Below are 21,188 nucleotides of genomic sequence, written 5' to 3' on the forward strand. Positions count from 1 at the left end.
TAGTCCCGTGTCCTTGCGTACTGGACAAGTATCCATATTTTGCCGTAGTTTCATTTTGATTTTGTCTTTGTTTTTGACATATTGATTGAGGAATTGGCGTAAAGACTTGAACATTTCTTTGGGAATGTTACACATTGACGTGCATGGCCATTTGTAAACTAGATGTTCTGATTCAGTTGAATGAAGGGGTAAATCTACGTTTTCAGGGCATATTTTTGTAAGGAGTACTTCTTGTTCCATTATGGTATTATTAACTTTTTCATAACCTCGACCACTGCTATGTATGGCAATTGTATTTGTTTGCTTTTCTTTGTACGCTTCTTCATTAAAGTATGGTTCTGTGCTTGTCGTGTGACTCCATTCACCTCCACAGATATTTAAGAAGTTATTTCTGTTGACATTTTGTTTATTGGGACGTCTTTTTTGTAATTTAGTTATTCATTTTGTTAGTGGTTTCATTCGGTTTAACACTAAAATAAATAACTTTCTTTTGAGAAGAATTGCACTGTCTATCAATGCTTCCAAGATTACTTTCCTACGATAGGATTTAAGTGTTGAACCTGGTTTCCCTCCTGTTTTCATAAGATTTTGAAGGACTTTGTGACGGAACATTTTGGCTAAAATACTTTTCTTGGTATGCTTACTTTGTACTACATCAAGATTTATAGAAGAAGTTTTATTTGTAGTGATAGTTGATTTTCTGTTAATTGTTTTACGGGTAGTTTCAGTTTTTGCTAGAGGAGGCAAAGTTTTTCTACTAGAAACTTCTTCTGTTTCACTACATGACTGTATTAGCTGTTGTGTTTCAACTTTTTTTTACAAATTCTGCTATAGATGGATGTTTATGTTGGAGACTTTTATTTTCATTTGCTCTACTTCTGCTTCCTTTCTACGGAGTTGCTCTTTGGTAGGCATTCTTTAGGGTCTGTTGAAAACAATACAGAAGGTATGGGTTGGGGTGTTGTGTGCATGAGTGTTTGAGTAAGATGATAAAGATGTATGTAATGGTGTGTGATTGTGCATTGGGAAGTACAACTAGTAGGGATGGGTATTCTTGAATTAATGTGTTACTAAACTGGGGGTTCACATGACAGAAAAAAGTAAGCCAGTGGTGTGGAGAAGTATAAATAGTATATCTACAGCTATACAATTAAAACAGTTGTTTCTTCTACAACATCTAAATTCTAGCAGCTGAGTTGGGTATTTTGTGTGTCGAAAATAGGAATTTGTGGGCCATTCTGCCAGTAAATCACTGTTTAAGACGGAGGGATTTTTGGTCAGAATGGTGCAGAATCTCTATTTTTAGGCACAGAAATAGCATGAATTAAGTTTAAGTGTGTTTGAGTAATAATTCAAATATTATGATAACATTCTACTTACTTTTTTTCTAAAATGTGCAGTTTGCTTCTTAGTTGTTCTTTGTACTTCAAAGTCGGCTGCTTCTTTACAGGAGAATGGTCCTCACTGCAATTGTAAAAGAAAGAAATTAGTAATTCGGTTTGTATATAGTACTGTGTTTAATCTAGACATAGATTTTTCAAATTGAAATGCTCAGCACCTTCCTTAAAACCATTAAAAATATCTTATGACTAACTGTAGGAAAAAAGCATCTTTACTATGGCTTGTCAAATTCATAATGTACCACTGTATACCACTATTCCTGTAACTAAGCTTTTGCACGTAATAGTGAGCCCATGTGATAGTCTGCTTTTCTACGTAAGAGTGAGTCAATGTCATAGTCTGCTTGTCCTATATAAATGTAAGTAATTATATAAACTAAAAAAATGAAAACCAAATCTGTGTTTGTACAAATATTATTCTTTGAGATTTGATCATAGAGTGTGAATGTAATTTTGTTTGATTATATGTAGTCTATTTTATTTGAAAAAGATGAGTTTAACATTATATGTGTGTGTGTGTGTGTGTGTGTACGAAGAAATTAAACGGTATAAAGGTTTGTAAGTCACAGTTCATTTTAGGACAATGAAAAAATGATCGTAGATTCATTTTACAGATTATACAAGGTAAAAGTCGTTTACAAAATGTGTTCATGTACTGTATAGAAAATATGAATACCTGTAGTTTGTGTTCATGCATATGGATATGGACGAAGCAGCAAGTACAAATCTTGGAGACTTGTCTAGTATTTCTCGTAGATCGTGCTTGCCAATGGTATGAGACTTGTATTGCGAGAGAATCACTGTACATTTGCAGTGGTGATGTATGCTGATGCAGTTACATGTAGAGGTCTTGGATTTGATTGGTGGATGGTCATGTGATTTCTTAGCTACATCCAATGAGGGAATGGCACAGAGAGTGAAGTGGAAATGGTAGAAGGGCTGTCCATGTTACGATACGTTCGCGGACATGGCGGTAGTTCTAGGACACCGCGTATTACATCCGGGGAATTTGGGGTGGGGAGGTATGCAAATGAGATTGAATGTAGCAAGGGATTGGTCAGTAAAGTTTAGTGAGTGTGTTGTGCTAGGAGAGGTTATCTCAGATATTCTTTTTGGTGAGAGAAGAACAGATAGCTATGGCTGAGTGTTTCAAAAAACAGATTGTGTGGATTTTGGGAGACTCGTGGATAAATTGGTTGAAGGTGCACGCAGAAAGCTGTGGAGTATCTATAGATCTTGGATTCCCACATGTGGAAGTGCATTGGCATGGAGTGCGTGGAATGAAGTGGTTGGATTTGCTACCTCTCTGTGCAACTTTGAAGATAGAGGAACATCCAGACATAATTGTAATTCATTGTGGAGGGAACAGTTTTGGACATGTGTCTGGAATTTCTTTGCAATTTGCAATGAAAGAAGGACTTCAGAAGATCATGGAAATGTTTCCAAACTCCAAAGTAATTTTTTCACGGATTGCGCAGAGACAAATGTGGCTTCGTTCTTTCTCATGTGGTCCACAAATGGAGAAAGCAAGGCGTAATGTCAATAAGGCTGTATGTGCCTTCCTCAGAGATTTTGGCATGTCTTCTTTTGACAATGAAAATATAATGTTTCGTAGTACATACATTTTTCGCAGAGATGGAGTCCATCTTACTTATGCTGGCAATCAGATTTTTCTGAGAAATGTACAACATGCATTGCGACCTTTTCTAGAAATACAACATCCATTTTGAAGTAGGTGTTAAGTATTTATAATTTTTACATACAAACACCTCCCAAAGGCTCTTTTCAGAGCCACCACTTCGTCCCAGATAAAAATGCAATAGGTATAAAAGGGTAGCGGCCAATTTTTTTTTATGTTCGCGAACTGTCCGCGGACTTTGAAGATATACAAAGGGCCTTGCTTTATTTATCTTCACTTCTATTTTTTAACTGTGAAAGGCGGCTCTGAAAAGAGCCTCATTTTTTTTGTTGATTTTTGTTATTTTGTATTTTTTTGGGGTTTTTAAACACGACACACTAGTAGAGGAGGGAAAAGGACGGTAAGGGGGGGGACACCAACCACAGGGATAAGAAAGGGCGAGCTGAGAGAGGAAGATGTACAGTGGGTTTTATTTGGGTAGTGAGCAGGTCTTCTCGTGCTCTGAGACGATAGTCTCAAAAGCACTCCGAAGTCGCTCCCCCCTACACAGTACTGTGTCACAGTACATACATACAACTGTGACCCTCGAAAGGTAAGGGTCATCAGAATTCTGTATGGCCTGTGAGGCAGCTTGAGGAAGAAGCTGTCCCACAGAGGTGTTCCTTGTGGTGACAGGATCAGAAACGGAGGATGAAGTAGAGGCAATCAACCTACTACGCTCTTCGCAAGGTACAACCTTGCGAATGGCCCCAGTGTGAAATGAGTTCAGGTGTCGCTTCATGGTCGTGGTCCCAAAGCTATACGCACTGTGCCTCCCGCGATTGAGTACCATTTTGCACTCGTTGCAGGTGACACGGTTCGCACGAGCCTTAGGATTATTCCCATGAACGGTAAACAACCGCCACACTCAAGAATCATGCCGCGGGCTGCTAGTAGGGATTTCCTCTACCTCATTCTCATCCTCTTCTTCCTCCTCTGTATCCTCACTCCTGTTCCCCTCTTCAGGCCCTTGGGGAAATGGTGGTGGAGGGAGGGTGGGGGTGGTGCTGAGGCAGATGTAGCACCAGGTGGCAATAGTGCAGACATGGATGTCTTCGGCTTGGAGATGGAAATCTCAATATTTGCAAAGTATGCAGCAAAATGCAGTGTGCCCTGTGGAATAGTCAGAAACACAATGAGAATGCGCTCTAGGGCGTGGTCTTATATAGGGGTGCTTGTGCGCGGGGCGCGGACATGCGTGCCGTCCGCAAGACAGATCGAACACCAAAAAAGGTTCAAAAAGTCACAAAAACTATTTGGAAACTTAGGATTAGTATGTGGGATTTGTGGTATGGTGATCTTTTAATGAGTAATATTGTGGATTACTTGGAAATGTACTTTTAAACTGTTCGGGACACGAACAGTGTGCGCATTTAGAGCACGAGATCAACGTGGGCGCGGTCACATGATTGATTCGTGAGCATGTTCGCTAAGGTAGCGGCCGTCCGCAGGATACCCAATGTACGGCAGTGTTTTGCGCATGCGTGTTGATGTTCTACGGACAGTGTTCGGGTCCTGAACTAATTAAAAGTGCATCACACGTAAAACGAACAGTTACGGACAGCCGTTTGTTCTTAGCACAGTTTAATTTATTTGCTAACAATACGGACAGACATAGCGTTTCAAGCACACCTCCATTTTCGTTTATTTACGAACAATTCAGGACACCACAAGTGTTCTTAGAACAGTTTCTACTTGGTAGCGAGCACTACGAACAGGCATAGTGTTGTTAAGGACACCTCCATTCTCGTTTATTTACGAACATTTGAGGACACTACGAGTGTCCTTAGAACATTTTCAACTTGCATGAGCACATTACGGACAGATGTAGTGTCCTCAGGACAGTTACATTTTCGTTTATTTATGAACATTTCCGAACAACTGCGCTGTCCATGGACACCTAAATTGGTTTCATCACAAAGAATCGAAAGTAACTACAACACAATATAAAAAAGTAACTTTATTTGATATACATAAAAATGTATGATTGAGAAGGTGGGGCAGAAACGGAAACAAAAACAGGAGAATTAGGGATTTCTACATAACTGGGATCAGGTGAAGAAGGGAAGGAAATGTCATCGAAACGCTTTGGTCCATAGAGAGGGTTTGGGGTTAACTGAGTGGGATATGGTGAGGGGGGACAAGTACAGGTGGAACAATGGTGTGCTGTTGGTGGTTTCAGGCGATCTTCCACAAAGTTTTTTAAATCCGTAAAATTTTTCATAAGTTCGTCCATTTTTTGATTAATATGTTGTAGAGTGTTATCCACTGCTTCTTGTTCTGAGGTGCTTGCGATTTTTGTATGGTCTGTAAAAAGAAAATGTATATGTTGAATGTATACAAAATAATATTTATTCATTGGTTTATATAGTAAAGTGTGTACCAATAGGTGCACTACCAATAGGTGCACTATCTTCTGACATTTCGTCTTGTGGGAAATGCTCCTCTAGCCACTCCAGAGTAGTAGACATTTCTGTGAGAAAACAAAAAAGTAATATATTTTTTTTATCTAATACAGAAAGTTTATAAATATATGAGTAAATTGAAGTGCACTTACTATTTCAGGAAAGTATGTGATGAGTAGTCTGTAAGTCTGGTCTTGCTTAGTTGTGGAGTGTCTGTGAGGCAATTATGTTGGAAGCCACTTTATCTTCTTTTGGTATATTCTATTTTAGAACATATTGTATGTAAATGAATGGTTAGTGTGTTACATATATGGGTTACATTTCTTAAGTATTGCTACATATACTTTGTATGAGTGCTGCTTTGTGAATTTGTTAAATGTTGCTATGTTATGATATACAATTACACATACCCCCCCTAGAGTTTTTAGGTGGTGGTACTGTTGTCCGAACATGTCCCAGAATAGTCAAATTCAGTAGAAAGGGTTCAGTATGTTCCATATTACATGTACATAAAGTCACAGTTATTATTGTTAAGTTGTGCTACTAAAAACCTATGAAATTCAGTAAAAGAACTTTGTTAAAGGGACATTATGGTTAAGTTGCGCTACTAAAAATCTATGAAATTCAGTAAAAAAACTTTAAAGGGACGTTATGGTTAAGTTGCGCTACTAAAAGCCTATGAAATTCAGTGAAAAAACGTTGTTAAAGGGACGTTATGGTTCAAAGTAAAACCGGAAAACCCCTGAAATTCGGCAGTTATGGTAAGATAAACAACCATAACTCATGCCACCGTGCACTGCTAACAATAACACCCAGGACATCAAAGATGACATCACAAATGTCATTGATGACATCACTGATGACATCACATGTGCATTTATTTTTCATGAAAACTCTGTACAAGGGATTCTTATAATACTGACCAAAAACTGTCAAGGATCAGTGGGATAAATATCATGAGCTAATTAGTGCATTAAGCAATGCATTGATATAACTAGCATTCGATTATGAAGTTCTATCCAGTACACTAAGCTACTCATGCAGAAACATAGGCAGTGTGTGCAGCATACATGATGAAGGTGCAATATTCATAATCTTGCCATGTAGAATAGTGAAATGATAACTGCTTTCTTATTAGAGTTTTGCGTACTGTGAAACATGTAATAAGTAGATAATAAAACCCACTTAATACATCATTATTACAGACAAAATACAAAGAGACAACAACACATACAAATATGAGTATATACAGGGACAGTGAAGTAAACAAAAAAGCAGAAGTAGTAGCAGAAAGAGTTCATAAGCAAAGTCATTGTCTTTATGCAGAGAAATTATTGCTCTGTTTCAAAGCTGCTACTTACCATATGTATGTTTATCACATGATGTGACTGCACCCAAAGGAAAGGAGAGTGAGTACAATGTATACAAATATGAGCATATACAGGGAAGGTAGAGTAATAAAAATAAAACTATGAGAAAGTGCTGATAACCCTAATGATTATCTTCATGCACAGAAAGGATTGCTCTCTTTCAAGCCTGTGTCTTCCGCTATGTATATGTTTCATATGATATGACTGGACCCTAAGTCTACAAATATAGTACCTTTTCAATTTTTACTTCACGACTGTTACTGAAGAAAACCATGTGGCCTAGATATGTCAGTAAACGGAAAAAAGGGAGAGACAGACATGTGATTTCATCAGTGATGTCATCAATGACATTTGTGATGTCATCTTTGATGTCGTGGGTGTTAGTCTTAGCAATGCACGGTGGTGGCGCGAGTTATGGTTGCTTAGCTTACCATAACTGCCAAATTTCAGAGGTTTTTTGGTTTTACTTTGAACCATAACGTCCCTTTAACAAAGTTTTTTCACTGAATTTCATAGGTTTTTAGTAGCGCAACTTAACTATAACGTCCCTTTAACAAAGTTTTTTTACTGAATATATATATATACAAATACATGCCAGTATCTTACCACTGGAAGAAGACATATCAGTATAGCCATTGTTGGGTTTGTCCACTAATGCCAACAGTTGCCATAATTAGCTGCTCAGATACTCAAGCATAACATACTTGCATTACCGTGTGTCCGATGCCCGGTCAGGTAGACTCAGCCTTTCACCCACCCCATGACCCCAGCTGGACTAATAGAGTTGCGTGTTGCTGGTAATAACAGTGACACAGATTATTGCAAGCTGGAGAATGTGGCATGAAGCGCTATATAAATCTTCACTAATTACACACATTTCAGCTGTGTGGAGCATGGCTAGCATATAACACAATAAGGACATTTGCTTGGCTGGGTCCAGTAAAGCCAGTCTTTGGCACAGTAAGAACACTTGTTTTGGCTGTGGCCAATGAGGCATGGATATGCCACATTAAGAAAATGTGCACTGGCTGTGCACAGTAAAGCCACTATTTGCTACAAGAACAGTCATGTTGGTTTTGTCCAGTAAGGCCAGTGTTCGCTACTGTAATAACACTCCTATTCTCTATGAGCTGTGGAAGTTTCCTTTTCCACGACATTGTCTTTTCCACGACTAGGCTACAATAGTAGAAAGGCCCGTGGAGAAAGTGTGGGATAACCACAGATTTCGCTGCATGCAACAAATGCGGACCACGGTGCAGTAGCCAAGCTTCCAGTATTGTATATCATAACCATTCTAATTACGGACCTTGAAATATTATGGCTTACCGTCTCCAGAGCCCTGGTCCTCTCTAGACTGCACTACTGCAACAGTCTCTTTCTCAATCTGCCTTCTTCTCTCTCCAACCTCTGCAATTCATCCAGAACAGAACCACAAGACTTATCCTTGGCCTCAAGCCCTGGGACCGCATTTCCCCACCCTGTGATGTTCCCTTGTGCCCCCCCACCCTTCTCGCACACATGTGATGCCTGTTTTGATGCCTGTTTTGCTTGATTTTCCTACCCGGCTCCACCTCCCCCTCCAGCCTATTTCTGCAGGAGTCTGTCCTGATACATTCTGGTTTCACCATCACCGTCTTGTGTCTAGTGCTGGATTTGACTTTCATGGACTTCATTGATTCACGGTGCATCACCCTTTCTCAACTCTCATGCTGGACTTCCTTTGCATCTTGTACTCATGGTGGCCCTGAATCATGCTGTTCCCATCTTCATCTTGTATCCTGGCTTGCAACATTATGTGTTACTACTGACTTCTGCATTTGTATTTGCTGTCCCCTCTTGCTTCTTGACTCTTTTTGACTGCTTACTCTCTGTTCTCTCTTCTCCCTTTCTTCCTTTTCCTATTTCCTGCCCTCCTCCCCTTACTTTCTTCTATGCACTTACTCAGAATTGTCCCTGGACCTTGTATGATGGCAACCTCGTCTGTCTCCTCCCATCTCCCGCTTCCACTTACTTGTTCCCCCCACTCCCCTCCAGCAGTATCTGAAATGCCATCAGGCCTAGTACGATAGCCCCTTGTTTTAATCCTCCCTCCCTTTCTGCACCTCTCCCTCACCTTTTGTTTTCTCCGGCTTTACCAGAAATGTTGTCAGGCCTAGTACGGTAGTCACCTGTCTGTTTCCATTTCCTTCCCACTCTCCCCCTCCCTTCCTTATCTATGTCTTAGCTCTTGCAGTATCTGAAATGTCGTCAGGCCGAGTATGATAGTTAATTTCACATCCTTACTGTTCATGGACTATAAGAATGTCATTGTATTTTCCCTTGTTCCCTCCCTTGCCTTGAAGCTCTTTGAAACACATTTTGTATAAGCGCTATATAAATAAACTATCATACGTTTGTTCTCATTATTATATTTTTTTATTATTACAGCATTTGCTCAGCAAGTCTGAGTTATCTCTTTTTGTTCGAAAGATCTGAGAATGCTGAAAATAGTTTATTTTGCTAATATTTATTTTAGATTATTAACCTATAAACTGTATTCAGGTTTCAAAATTGCATTTTTTATGAAGAAATGTAATCTGGTGGGCAGGACTGAAATGGATTCCTTAGGATCCTGCAGTGGGTTAGTGGCAAATGGGGCAAGAAGTCACAGCTCTGCACTGGGTCTGTTGATTTTCAGGATTTCAAATAATATCTAAAACCTCTGCTTTTTCCCATAGATAATAGAATCATCATCATCAAACCCGAGAGCCCAGGAGAATGTGCGTACTGCGATCAGAGCTTTTTGGAGCCTTCAGAACTCATGACACACTTGGAGATCCACGCCGGGGAACATTTCACTGAGAGGCCTGCTCTAATCATGCACCAGAGCTCCCACACAAGTGAAAAATGCTATAAATGTGCAGAGTGTGATAAGAGCTTCACAAAGAATTCACATTTATGCCTGCATCAGAGAATCCATACTGGGGTGCCACCTTACCAGTGTACAGAGTGTGAGAAAAGCTTCCCTCAGAAGGCGCATTTGGCCACCCATATGAAGGTTCATACTGAGGAGCGACCGTACCGGTGTACAGAGTGTGGGAAAGGCTTTGCTAACAGTACAGATCTGCACAGGCATCAGAGAATCCATACTGGGGATCGACCGTGCCAGTGTACAGAGTGTGGGAAAAGCTTTGCTAACAGTTCAGATCTGCACAGGCATCAGAGAATCCATACTGGGGAGCGACCGTGCCAGTGTACAGAGTGTGGGAAAAGCTTTGCTAACAGTTCAGATCTGCACAGGCATCAGAGAATCCATACTGGGGTGCGACCGTACCATTGTAAAGAGTGTGGAAAAAGCTTTGCTATGAATTCAGATCTGTACAGGCATCAGAGAACCCACACAGGGGAGCGACCTTACCAGTGTAAAGAGTGTGGGAAAAGCTTTGCTAAGGGCTCCGATCTGAACAGGCATCATCAGAGTATCCATTCAGGGAAGAGACCATACCACTGTACAGAGTGTGGGAAGAGCTTCTCTCAGAAGTCAAATCTCTACACCCATCTGAGAGTCCATACAGGGGAGAAGCCCTATGAATGCACAGAGTGCAAGAAAAGTTTCAGTCAATCCTCAGCCTTGATCTACCATAAGAGAAGCCATACAGGAGAAAAGCCCTTTGAATGCACAGAGTGCAAGAAAAGTTTCAGTCAATCCTCAGCCTTGATCTACCATAAGAGAATCCATACAGGAGAAAAGCCCTTTGAATGCACAGAATGCAAGAAAAGATATAGACATTCCTCTGCATTGACATACCATCAGAGAAGCCATACAGGAGAAAAGCCCTAACAATGTGCAGAAAAAAAGAAAAGATTTAGTCACTCTCAACCAGGAACAGGCATCAGAGAATTCACACTGTGAGAACGCCCTTGAGTGAACAGAGTGAAATTAAAGCCTCAGTAAGCCGTCAACCCTGAGCAGGCGTTGGAGTGTTCATGCCAGGATGTATTAACGTTTCATAAAAGAACAATTCCTAGAGTACGTCAGAGTTGCCACACGAGGAAACCCTCAGAGGTTGCATCTTCACGACCATCAGAAGATCCATTGTGGGAACAAGTGCCAAGAGGGCACAGTGTGTGACAAGTACTTTAACCCTTTGACTGCTCAAACCACAGAAAGGCCCCCGTACTGCTGTTATAAAACATTTCCTTAGAGTTGCCCAGGATTCGAGGGGGGCACACATCCTCCTAGCCCTGCCTCAAATCTATTTAAAAGCCCACTCTTTAGGACATAGATGCATGCCCTTAGGGCACTTAAAAGGTCAATCATGCATGACACCCAAGAGGATATCAGAGATGGGACCTCAGTGCTAAAACTTTGTACATCAATAATGTACCTGCCGAGGTCTTATCCCTCTGTATATCAGGTATGTGGTCATACAGCAGCGAAGGGGGATAATTAAGTCCAACGATATTCGATCTGCAGGATTTGAAACTGGGCACTGGACACAGGAAGATTAAAAAATACTGAGTTGCTCCCACTTAATACGCAGAACATTAACCCAGCATGTCCTTGCTCGGATCCCTTCCCACTATGAATCTATTGTTTGTTTATTATTTATAATGCGCATCATACCCTTGGGTAACAGGGCACAGCAGTTACAAGTATATGCGAAGCGTGGTTACACAACAAAGTATACGGTTTTACATACAGGTAAATAATTACAATAATTGCATTACAGGGTGTATATGTAAGGGTACAAATATACAGGCATAGAATACAGAAAGTTAAAGAGAAAGGAGATCAGTGCAGGGAGGTTACCATAGTAGTTCAGGTATCATGTCCTATGGTGGATACTGGAAATTGTCAGATCAGTTCTAACTGTGTCCTAAGCAAGGTTATTAATGCTGGTTATTAGTTTTCAGCCATAAGATAATGTTGGATCTAAACTTGTGGTAAGACTGGTCTATTCTTAGACTAGGAGGCAACGAGTTCCATAGTTTGGCCGCTTTCACTGGGAAGCTATTGCCACCAATTGTTGCACGTTTGAAGCCTGGAATGGCTATGGGAGAGACGGTCTCTGTTAGCTAGTCTTGCTGGTCTCAAAGAGGTTTGTTTGTGGAATCTCTCCCTTAAGTAAATAGGTGAGGCATTGTTGAGTGATTTGTAGGTAAGCAACACGGTTTTTAGGAGTCCTTGGTCGTGGGTTGGGAGCCAGTTGTTGTGTAGACAGATCTCTGAAATATGGTCTCTTCTAGAAATGCCTAGGGCCGCTCTAAGGGCATTATTTTGTAGGGTTTTAATTCTTTTAATAGTGGCTTTAGTCGATCCTAGATAGAGGGCATTACAGTAGTCCAGGCGCGTCAGGATGAGCGCTCTGGACAGGGTGATGCAGCTACTATCAGAGAGGAATGGCTTACCGGTGCGTATCAATTTGCACGTGTAGGCCGTGGAGGAAGCTAGTGAGTTGACCTGTTTGGTGAATGAGAGGTTTGAGTCAAGGTAAAAACCAAGTGTTTTTACCTCGCGTTCTACTTTAATAATATTGCCATTGATTATGAATGAGGCGTAGTTGGGACCTAGTTTTTTTAGGTTGGACGGTGTGCCCAGGATGATGAGCTCAGTTTTATCATCATTCAGGCACAGACCATGTGTGGCCATCCATGCCTGGATGATGATATTCACTCTACCAAGGCCAAATCCTCTTCATAATCCCCTGAAAGCGGGAGGAGGATCTGAGTATCATCTGCATAGTTAGTGTAGGTGATACTAAGATGATCCAGATCATCGAAGAGGGGCTTAGTGAAATATTGTAGAGTGTGGGCTAGACACAAGATCCCTGAGGCACGCCACAAGTGATAGGTATGGGGTCTGCAGCTGCTAGCGGTGAGAAAACCCTCATTGTTCTGCCGTTTAAGAAGGATCTGATCCATGTAACCACATCATCAGAGAAATGTTCTGCTGTGTTTAGGTGGCTGCATAGAATAGTATGATCAAACAAGTCGAAATCAGCTGACAGATCTAAGAGGAGGAGTAGTGCTGATTTGCCAGAGTTTTTAAGCTCATCGATTTGGGTCTTAAGATCGATAAGGGCAGTTTCCGTACCGTGTTGGGGACGGAAGCCTGATTGTCTGGCTCCTAGCAGGTGGTGTAGTTCCAAGTGCTTTTGTATTTGCGTGTATGCTACCTTGTCTAGGATTTTTAAAAGGAAAGGCACAGTAGTGATAGGTATGTAGTTGGTGGGTGTGGATGGGTCAAGAGTGGGTTTTTTTAAGAGTGGCAGTACCCATGATTGTTTCAAGTTAGAGGGGATGATGCCAGTAGAGAAAGATGCGTTAATGAGTTTGGTGATGAAGGGGGATAGGTCTCGGGCAGCATCCTTGATAAGCTGCGCAGGGCATAGGTCGCCCTTGCAGTTCGAGGGTTTGAGGGACAGAATAATTCTTTCCACTTCAGGAATGGAAACTTTGGTAAAGTTGAATCTAGTTGATTCATTTGTGTTGGTATTACCAGTTATTTTGGGTGCAGGGGAGTCATTTAAGACAGTTCTTTTGCAGGAGATTTTGTTTTGTAAAGTGACAATTTTATTGGCTAGGGCGTGTTGGATGTCCTCGCACCATTTTTTGTCTTTCGTACATGTGTCAGGTACTGCTATCAGGGTTTCTATTTCTTTGAGAATGGAGAAAAGTTCCTTAATGTCTGATTTAGCGTGGGATGTACGGGTGTCAAAAGATAATCGTTTTGCTAGGCAAATTTCTTTTTTTTTTATAGAGGGAGGACAGTTTAGTAAGTTTGATCTTATTTGCATCAGACAGATGTTTTTTCCATGTGGCCTCACAGTTTCTTTTTTGTTGTCTTAGATTTCAAACCAGAGGTTAAAGAGGGGATTTAACCTGGGAAGAAATATAAACATTGAAATAAATAAAGACAAGAGACAAATACAAAAATCATTGTAAGAAAATTAAACAAGGGAAAAGACAAGGGGACGCAGCACAGGTGTAGTGGCAAACACTAAGAACCAGTACAGTACAAAGCCGGTATGCTGTTTATTTTATTAAATTATTTATTGTGCATTTGGTAGTCGCTTATGCAACAAGTAAATTGTGTTTCAAAGAACCCACATGGCAACAGGGAGGGAACATTGAAGTGAAACAATACATACACTGCATGATTAAGACAAACCTACTAGGACTTTTGAGTATTCAGAACGTGCAAGTGCAGAGAGAAGAGGGGAGGAGGGAGTGGGGTTTAGTGCTGGAATGTCCATGCTTGTGGGTGAGCATCAGATGTAAGTGCCAAGTGTATAGTAAGTGCTATGGAGCGTGGAGCTGCAATAAGGTGTGTAAGTGCAGGCCTACAGTGGGGTAGGCCAGTGGGTGCGGAGGCAAGTGCTTTGTCTAGGCAGAAGCTGAGGCAATTGGGTGTGGAAGTCCAGGCCCCTGAGGACACATATGGACCCTGCTAACCAATTGTAGCAATTGTGAGGTTAGCAGATGAGGGAGGACGGGAAGGAGGAAGTGAAAAGGAAAGTCTTGAGGAATTTACAGAATTTGAAGAGGTTCGGCTCAAGTTGAAGAGGAAGGGGGAGGCTGTTCCACTAGAGGGAGCCTACTGAGGTGAGGGATCAGCTTCCTGCCCTGTGTTTAGCGAAACGCTTCACACACAGAGAGTTGGTGCCAAAGGAACACAGAGGTCTAGAGGGAGAGTATTTAGGTGCCCGGCTCCAGACAGCCTTGTGGATGATGTAGAGGGATCTGAAATTAATCCGTCCAGCAACCGGGAGCCAGTGAAGAGTTTTTAGGGCAGGGGAGATGTGGTCCCTGGGCTTGAAGCCAAGGATAAGTTTGACTGTCCTATTCTGGATTAGCTGGAGGGGTTGTAGCGAGGAAGAGGGTAGATTAAAGAATAGGCTGTTTCAGTAGTCCAGCCTCAAGAGAACCAGAGCTCTGGTAACTTTGAGATTAGCAATTAACACATGAATCATAACAAAAAGAGGAACTGAAATCTAAGCATAAAATCAATCATGATTACACAGGATTGTAGGGGAACAAATATAAGCATAACATCATCCATTATTACACAGGATTGTAGGGGAACTGAAATCCAAGCATAACATCAATCATGATTACACAGGATTGTAAGGTAACTGAAATCTAAGCATAACATCAATCATGATTACACAGGATTGTAGGATAACTGAAATCTAAGCATAACATCAAGCATGATTACACAGGATTGTAGGGGAACTGAAATCTAAGCATAACATCAATCATGATTACACAGGATTGTAGGGGAACTGAAATCTAAGCATAACCTCAATCATGACTACACTGGATTGTAGGGGAACTGACATCTAAGCATAATATCAAACATGATTACACTAGATTGTAGGGTAACTGAAATCTAAGCATAACATTGATCATTATTACACAGGATTGTAGGGGAACTGAAATCTAAGCATAAAATCGATCATGATTACACAGGATTGTAGGGGAACTGAAATCTAAGCATAACATTGATCATGATTACACAGGATTGTACGGGAACTGGAATCTAAGCATAACATTGATCATGATTACACAGGATTGTAGGGGAACTGAAATCTAAGCATAAAATCGATCATGTTTACACAGGATTGCAGGGGAACTGCCCGAAGTCGTGCGACCCGCAGAACAAGAATTACAGAAGCCGGTGAGTCAAACCTGGCATTCTGATTCCTTGCGTGAGCACTGCCAGCAACAGTATCCAGTCCTATATTCACTCGCGTATAGAAAGAAGCGAACTGAAGTTGTTTGTTAAACCTTTGACAAGGGAACAATGACAAAGTAGTACTCGTGTGTGATCAGTAATCTCCCTTTTCTCTCGCGTGAAGAGAAAACGCTACAAAAAGCCATTGTCGAATACTTTAAACGTGGTAAACTATATGTAGAAGTGGTTATGTGTGCCTAATTTCACTTTCCAAGGAAAGAGTGACCTGTTATATCTTTATTCATGCGAACATTAAATGCTTAATAAAGAATAAAGAAGTAAAGCATTTAAACTTTGTATCTACCATTGAAGAGAGCAAGCATTGCCCAAGCCAAAAGTTATCCCCTATTAAGCCTGAAAGCAGCATTTCTTAAAGCCAGAAAACCATCTAAGACTGAGCCTACAGAAAGGTTAACGTTGCTTAAGATACAGTGTGCAAGCATTACCTGGAGCCAAGAGAGTGGCACCAAGTCTTCTGGACAATTATTTCAGCTAACATTTGGCAGAGAAATTAAGGCAAAGTTGGGGAAGGGAAACTTGCTGTTCATAAATATTATCTAAAGATGACACAACCAAAATTGCTTGTTGAGGAATATTATTTGAAGTTGAGATCGATAAGAGGGGCAAAGAGGCTGCCCCTTTTGAAGAGATATTCAGAGGAAGAGTGCCTTGCCTGTTGGAGGGTGTTGAGTGTCTTGACCTAAATCTTGTCAGAACTAAAAATAAATGTTTTTGAATTAGAAAACACTGAAGCTGTGCTGGTATTTCAAAGTACTGCGACTGTGGTGGTATATCTACGTGTCAGTAGATGCAACATTTCAGCAACCCAAAGGAAGTGAAGTACTATGAGACAAAGCAGAATGCTCCCATTGTTAGAAGGGAAGTTGTGGAAGTGGAAGAAGCAGCACTGAAGTCATCCTGACAAATATACCTACTGTGAATCCTAATCGTGTGACTGATGACATATTAACCAGGAACTGTGTTTTACTGACAGTTGTAGAAGTGGCATTTCTTTTGAACTGTGGCAAAGCGTCTTGGATTACTGAAAGTGGTGGCAAGGAGAAAATAATTACTATTGTTGGAACTTGGTTAACAAAAACTTTACTTTGACATTGAAACATCCAGAACTAATTTGAGACTATTCTATCTACAAGGGTTTCCTTGTTTCTTTTGTTGAACCTTGGGGTAGAATTCACTTTGAATCTTGGGGAAGGTTTTTGAGAGATTATCAAGAAAATGTGAATGTTGTTGATGCTATTTGAATTGCCATATACATTTCTTTGCATTTAACGTTTAGTTTGAGGGCCAGTTTTTCCCTATAGTTTTGGTTAGGCAGGGAGGCATTTAACAGCAGGATCGTTATCGGAGTGCACATGCTCGTCCCAGTCAAGATGAAGCATTGATATTTAGGGAAGTTACAGAGAATCTTTATTGGAGTGTACAAGCTCATCCCAGTCAAAATAAAACACTGAAATATAGGGAGGTTACAGAGAATCATTATTGCAGTGCACATGTTCGTCCCAGTCAAGATAAAGCATTGCCATTTAGGGAAGTTACTGAGGATCATTATTGCAGTGCACATGCTCGTCCCAGTCAAGATAAAGCATTGACATTTAGGGAGGTTACTAAGGATCATTATCGGAGTGCACATGCTCGTCCCAGTCAAGGTACAGCATTGACATTTAGGCAGGTTATGGAGAACCATTATTGCAGTGCACATGCTCGTCCGAGTCAAGATAAAGCATTGACATTTGGGGACGTTACTGAGGAACATTATTGGAGTGCACATGCTCGTCCAAGTCAAGATAAAGCATTGACATTTAGGGAGGTTACTAAGGATCATTATCGGAGTGCACATGCTCGTCCCAGTCAAGGTAAAGAACTGAAATATAGCGAGGTTACAGAGAATCATTATTGCAGTGTGCATGCTTGTCCCAGTCAAGATAAAGCATTGACATTTAGGGAAGTTATGGAATATCATTATTGGAGTGCACCTGTTCGCCCCGGTCAAGATAAAGCATTGACATTTAGGGACGTTACGGGGAATCATTATTGGAGTGCACATGCTCGTCCCAGTCAAGATAAAGCATTGACATTTAGGGAGGTTACAGAGAATCATTATTGCAGTGCACATGCTTGTCCCAGTCAAGATAAAGCATTGACATTTAGGGAAGTTACAGAGAATCTTTATTGGAGTGTACATGCTCATCCCATTCAAGATAAAACATTGAAATGTAGGGAGGTTACAGAGAATAATTATTGCAGTGCACATGTTCGTCCCAGTCAAGATAAAGCATTGACATTTGGGGACGTTACTAAGGATCATTATTGGAGTGCACATGCTCGTCGCAAGTCAAGATAAAGCATTGACATTTAGGGAGGTTACTAAGGATCATTATCGGAGTGCACATGCTCGCCCAAGTCAAGGTAAAGAATTGAAATTTAGGGAGGTTACAGTGAATCATTATTGGAGTGCACATGCTCCTCCCAGTCAAGATATAGCATTGACATTTAGGGAGGATGCAGAGAATCATTATTGCAGTGCACATGCTGGTCCGAGTCAAGATAACGCATTGACATTTAGGGAAATTACGGAGAATCATTATTGCAGTGCACATGATCGTCCCAGTCAAGATAAAGCATTGACATTTATGGAGGTTACAGAGAATCATTCTTGGAGTGCACATGCTTGTCACAGTCGAGATAAAACATTGAAATGTAGGGAGGTTACAGAGAATCATTATTGCAGTGCACATGCTCGTCCCAGTCAAGATAAAGCATTGACATTTAGGGAAATTACGGAGAATCATTATTGCAGTGCACATGCTCGTCCCAGTCAAGATGAAGCATTCACATTCAGGGAAGTTACGGGGAATCATTGTTGGAGTGCACATGCTCGTCCCAGTCAAGATAAAGCACTGACATTTAGGGAAGTTACGGGGAACACATTATTGGAGGACTCCTACTTTTCTCAGTCAAGATAAAGCATTGACATTTAGGTAGGTTACGGAGAATCATTATTGCAGTGCACATGCTCGTCCCAGTCAAGATAAAACATTGACATTTAGGGAGGTTACAGACAATCATTAATGGAGTGCACATGCTCGTCCCAGTCAACATAAAGCATTGACATTTAGGGAGGTTATAGAGAATCATTATTGGAGTGCACATGCTCATCCCAGTCAAGATAAAACATTGAAATGTAGGGAGGTTACAGAGAATCATTATTGCAGTGCACATGCTCGTCCCAGTCAAGCTAAAAGCATTGACATTTAGGGAAGTTACTGAGGATCATTATTGGAGTGCACATGCTTGTCGCAAGTCAATATAAAGCATTGAAATTTAGGGAGGTTACTAAGGATCATTATCAGAGTGCACATGCTCGTCCCAGTCAAGGTACAGAATTGACATTTGGGGAGGTTATGGAGAATCATTATTGGAGTGCACATGCTCGTCCCAGTCAAGATAAAACATTGAAATTTAGGGAGGTTACAGAGAATCATTATTGCAGTGCACATGCTCGTCCCAGTCAAGATAAAGCATTGACATTTAGGGAAGTTACTGAGGATCATTATTGGAGTGCACATGCACGTCGCAAGTCAAGATAAAGCATTGACATTTAGGTAGGTTACGGAGAATCATTATTGCAGTGCACATGCTCGTCCCAGTCAAGATAAAACATTGATATTTAGGGAGGTTACAGAGAATAATTATTGCAGTGAACATGCTCGTCCCAGTCAAGATAAAACATTGACATTTAGGGACGTTACGGGGAATCATCATTGAGGTGCACATGCTCGTCCCAGTCAAGATAAAGCATTGACATTTATGGAGGTTACAGAGAATCATTATTGGAGTGCACATGCTCGTCACAGTCGAGATAAAACATTGAAATGTAGGGAGGTTACAGAGAATCATTATTGCAGTGCACATGCTCGTGTCAGTCAAGATAAAGCATTGACATTTAGGGAGGTTACAGAGAATCATTATTGGAGTGCACATGCTCGTCCCAGTCAAGATAAAGCATTGACATTTAGGGAGGTTGCAGAGAATCATTATTGCAGTGCACATGCTCGTCCCAGTCAAGATACAGCATTGACATTTAGGGAAATTACGGAGAATCATTATTGCAGTGCACATGATCGTCCCAGTCAAGATAAAGCATTGACATTTAGGGAGGTTACTAAGGATCATTATCGGAGTGCACATGCTCGCCCAAGTCAAGGTAAAGAATTGAAATTTAGGGAGGTTACAGTGAATCATTATTGGAGTGCACATGCTCCTCCCAGTCAAGATATAGCATTGACATTTAGGGAGGATGCAGAGAATCATTATTGCAGTGCACATGCTGGTCCGAGTCAAGATAACGCATTGACATTTAGGGAAATTACGGAGAATCATTATTGCAGTGCACATGATCGTCCCAGTCAAGATAAAGCATTGACATTTATGGAGGTTACAGAGAATCATTCTTGGAGTGCACATGCTTGTCACAGTCGAGATAAAACATTGAAATGTAGGGAGGTTACAGAGAATCATTATTGCAGTGCACATGCTCGTCCCAGTCAAGATAAAGCATTGACATTTAGGGAAATTACGGAGAATCATTATTGCAGTGCACATGCTCGTCCCAGTCAAGATGAAGCATTCACATTCAGGGAAGTTACGGGGAATCATTGTTGGAGTGCACATGCTCGTCCCAGTCAAGATAAAGCACTGACATTTAGGGAAGTTACGGGGAATCATTATTGGAGGACTCCTACTTTTCTCAGTCAAGATAAAGCATTGACATTTAGGTAGGTTACGGAGAATCATTATTGCAGTGCACATGCTCGTCCCAGTCAAGATAAAACATTGACATTTAGGGAGGTTACAGACAATCATTAATGGAGTGCACATGCTCGTCCCAGTCAACATAAAGCATTGACATTTAGGGAGGTTATAGAGAATCATTATTGGAGTGCACATGCTCATCCCAGTCAAGATAAAACATTGAAATGTAGGGAGGTTACAGAGAATCATTATTGCAGTGCACATGCTCGTCCCAGTCAAGCTAAAAGCATTGACATTTAGGGAAGTTACTGAGGATCATTATTGGAGTGCACATGCTTGTCGCAAGTCAATATAAAGCATTGAAATTTAGGGAGGTTACTAAGGATCATTATCAGAGTGCACATGCTCGTCCCAGTCAAGGTACAGAATTGACATTTGGGGAGGTTATGGAGAATCATTATTGGAGTGCACATGCTCGTCCCAGTCAAGATAAAACATTGAAATTTAGGGAGGTTACAGAGAATCATTATTGCAGTGCACATGCTCGTCCCAGTCAAGATAAAGCATTGACATTTAGGGAAGTTACTGAGGATCATTATTGGAGTGCACATGCACGTCGCAAGTCAAGATAAAGCATTGACATTTAGGTAGGTTACGGAGAATCATTATTGCAGTGCACATGCTCGTCCCAGTCAAGATAAAACATTGATATTTAGGGAGGTTACAGAGAATAATTATTGCAGTGAACATGCTCGTCCCAGTCAAGATAAAACATTGACATTTAGGGACGTTACGGGGAATCATCATTGAGGTGCACATGCTCGTCCCAGTCAAGATAAAGCA

At 41.0% G+C, this 21,188-nt stretch overlaps 1 protein-coding gene across 1 annotated transcript in view; it reads left to right on the forward strand.

Moving 5' to 3' along the window:
- Positions 1-16,317, forward strand: part of LOC138489505 (zinc finger protein 436-like) — a 160,090-nt gene extending 143,773 nt beyond the window's left edge. Inside the window, exon 7 of the mRNA XM_069617248.1 lies at positions 9,571-16,317. Coding sequence (XP_069473349.1) covers positions 9,571-10,673 — 1,103 coding nt within the window. The 3' untranslated portion in view covers positions 10,674-16,317. The remainder of the gene's footprint in view (positions 1-9,570) is intronic.
- The last annotated feature ends 4,871 nt before the right edge of the window (positions 16,318-21,188 follow it).

Source organism: Ambystoma mexicanum, chromosome 9 (assembly GCF_040938575.1).
Source record: "Ambystoma mexicanum isolate Mex_15411 chromosome 9, UKY_AmexF1_1, whole genome shotgun sequence".
NCBI classification, from domain to species: Eukaryota; Metazoa; Chordata; class Amphibia; order Caudata; family Ambystomatidae; genus Ambystoma; species Ambystoma mexicanum.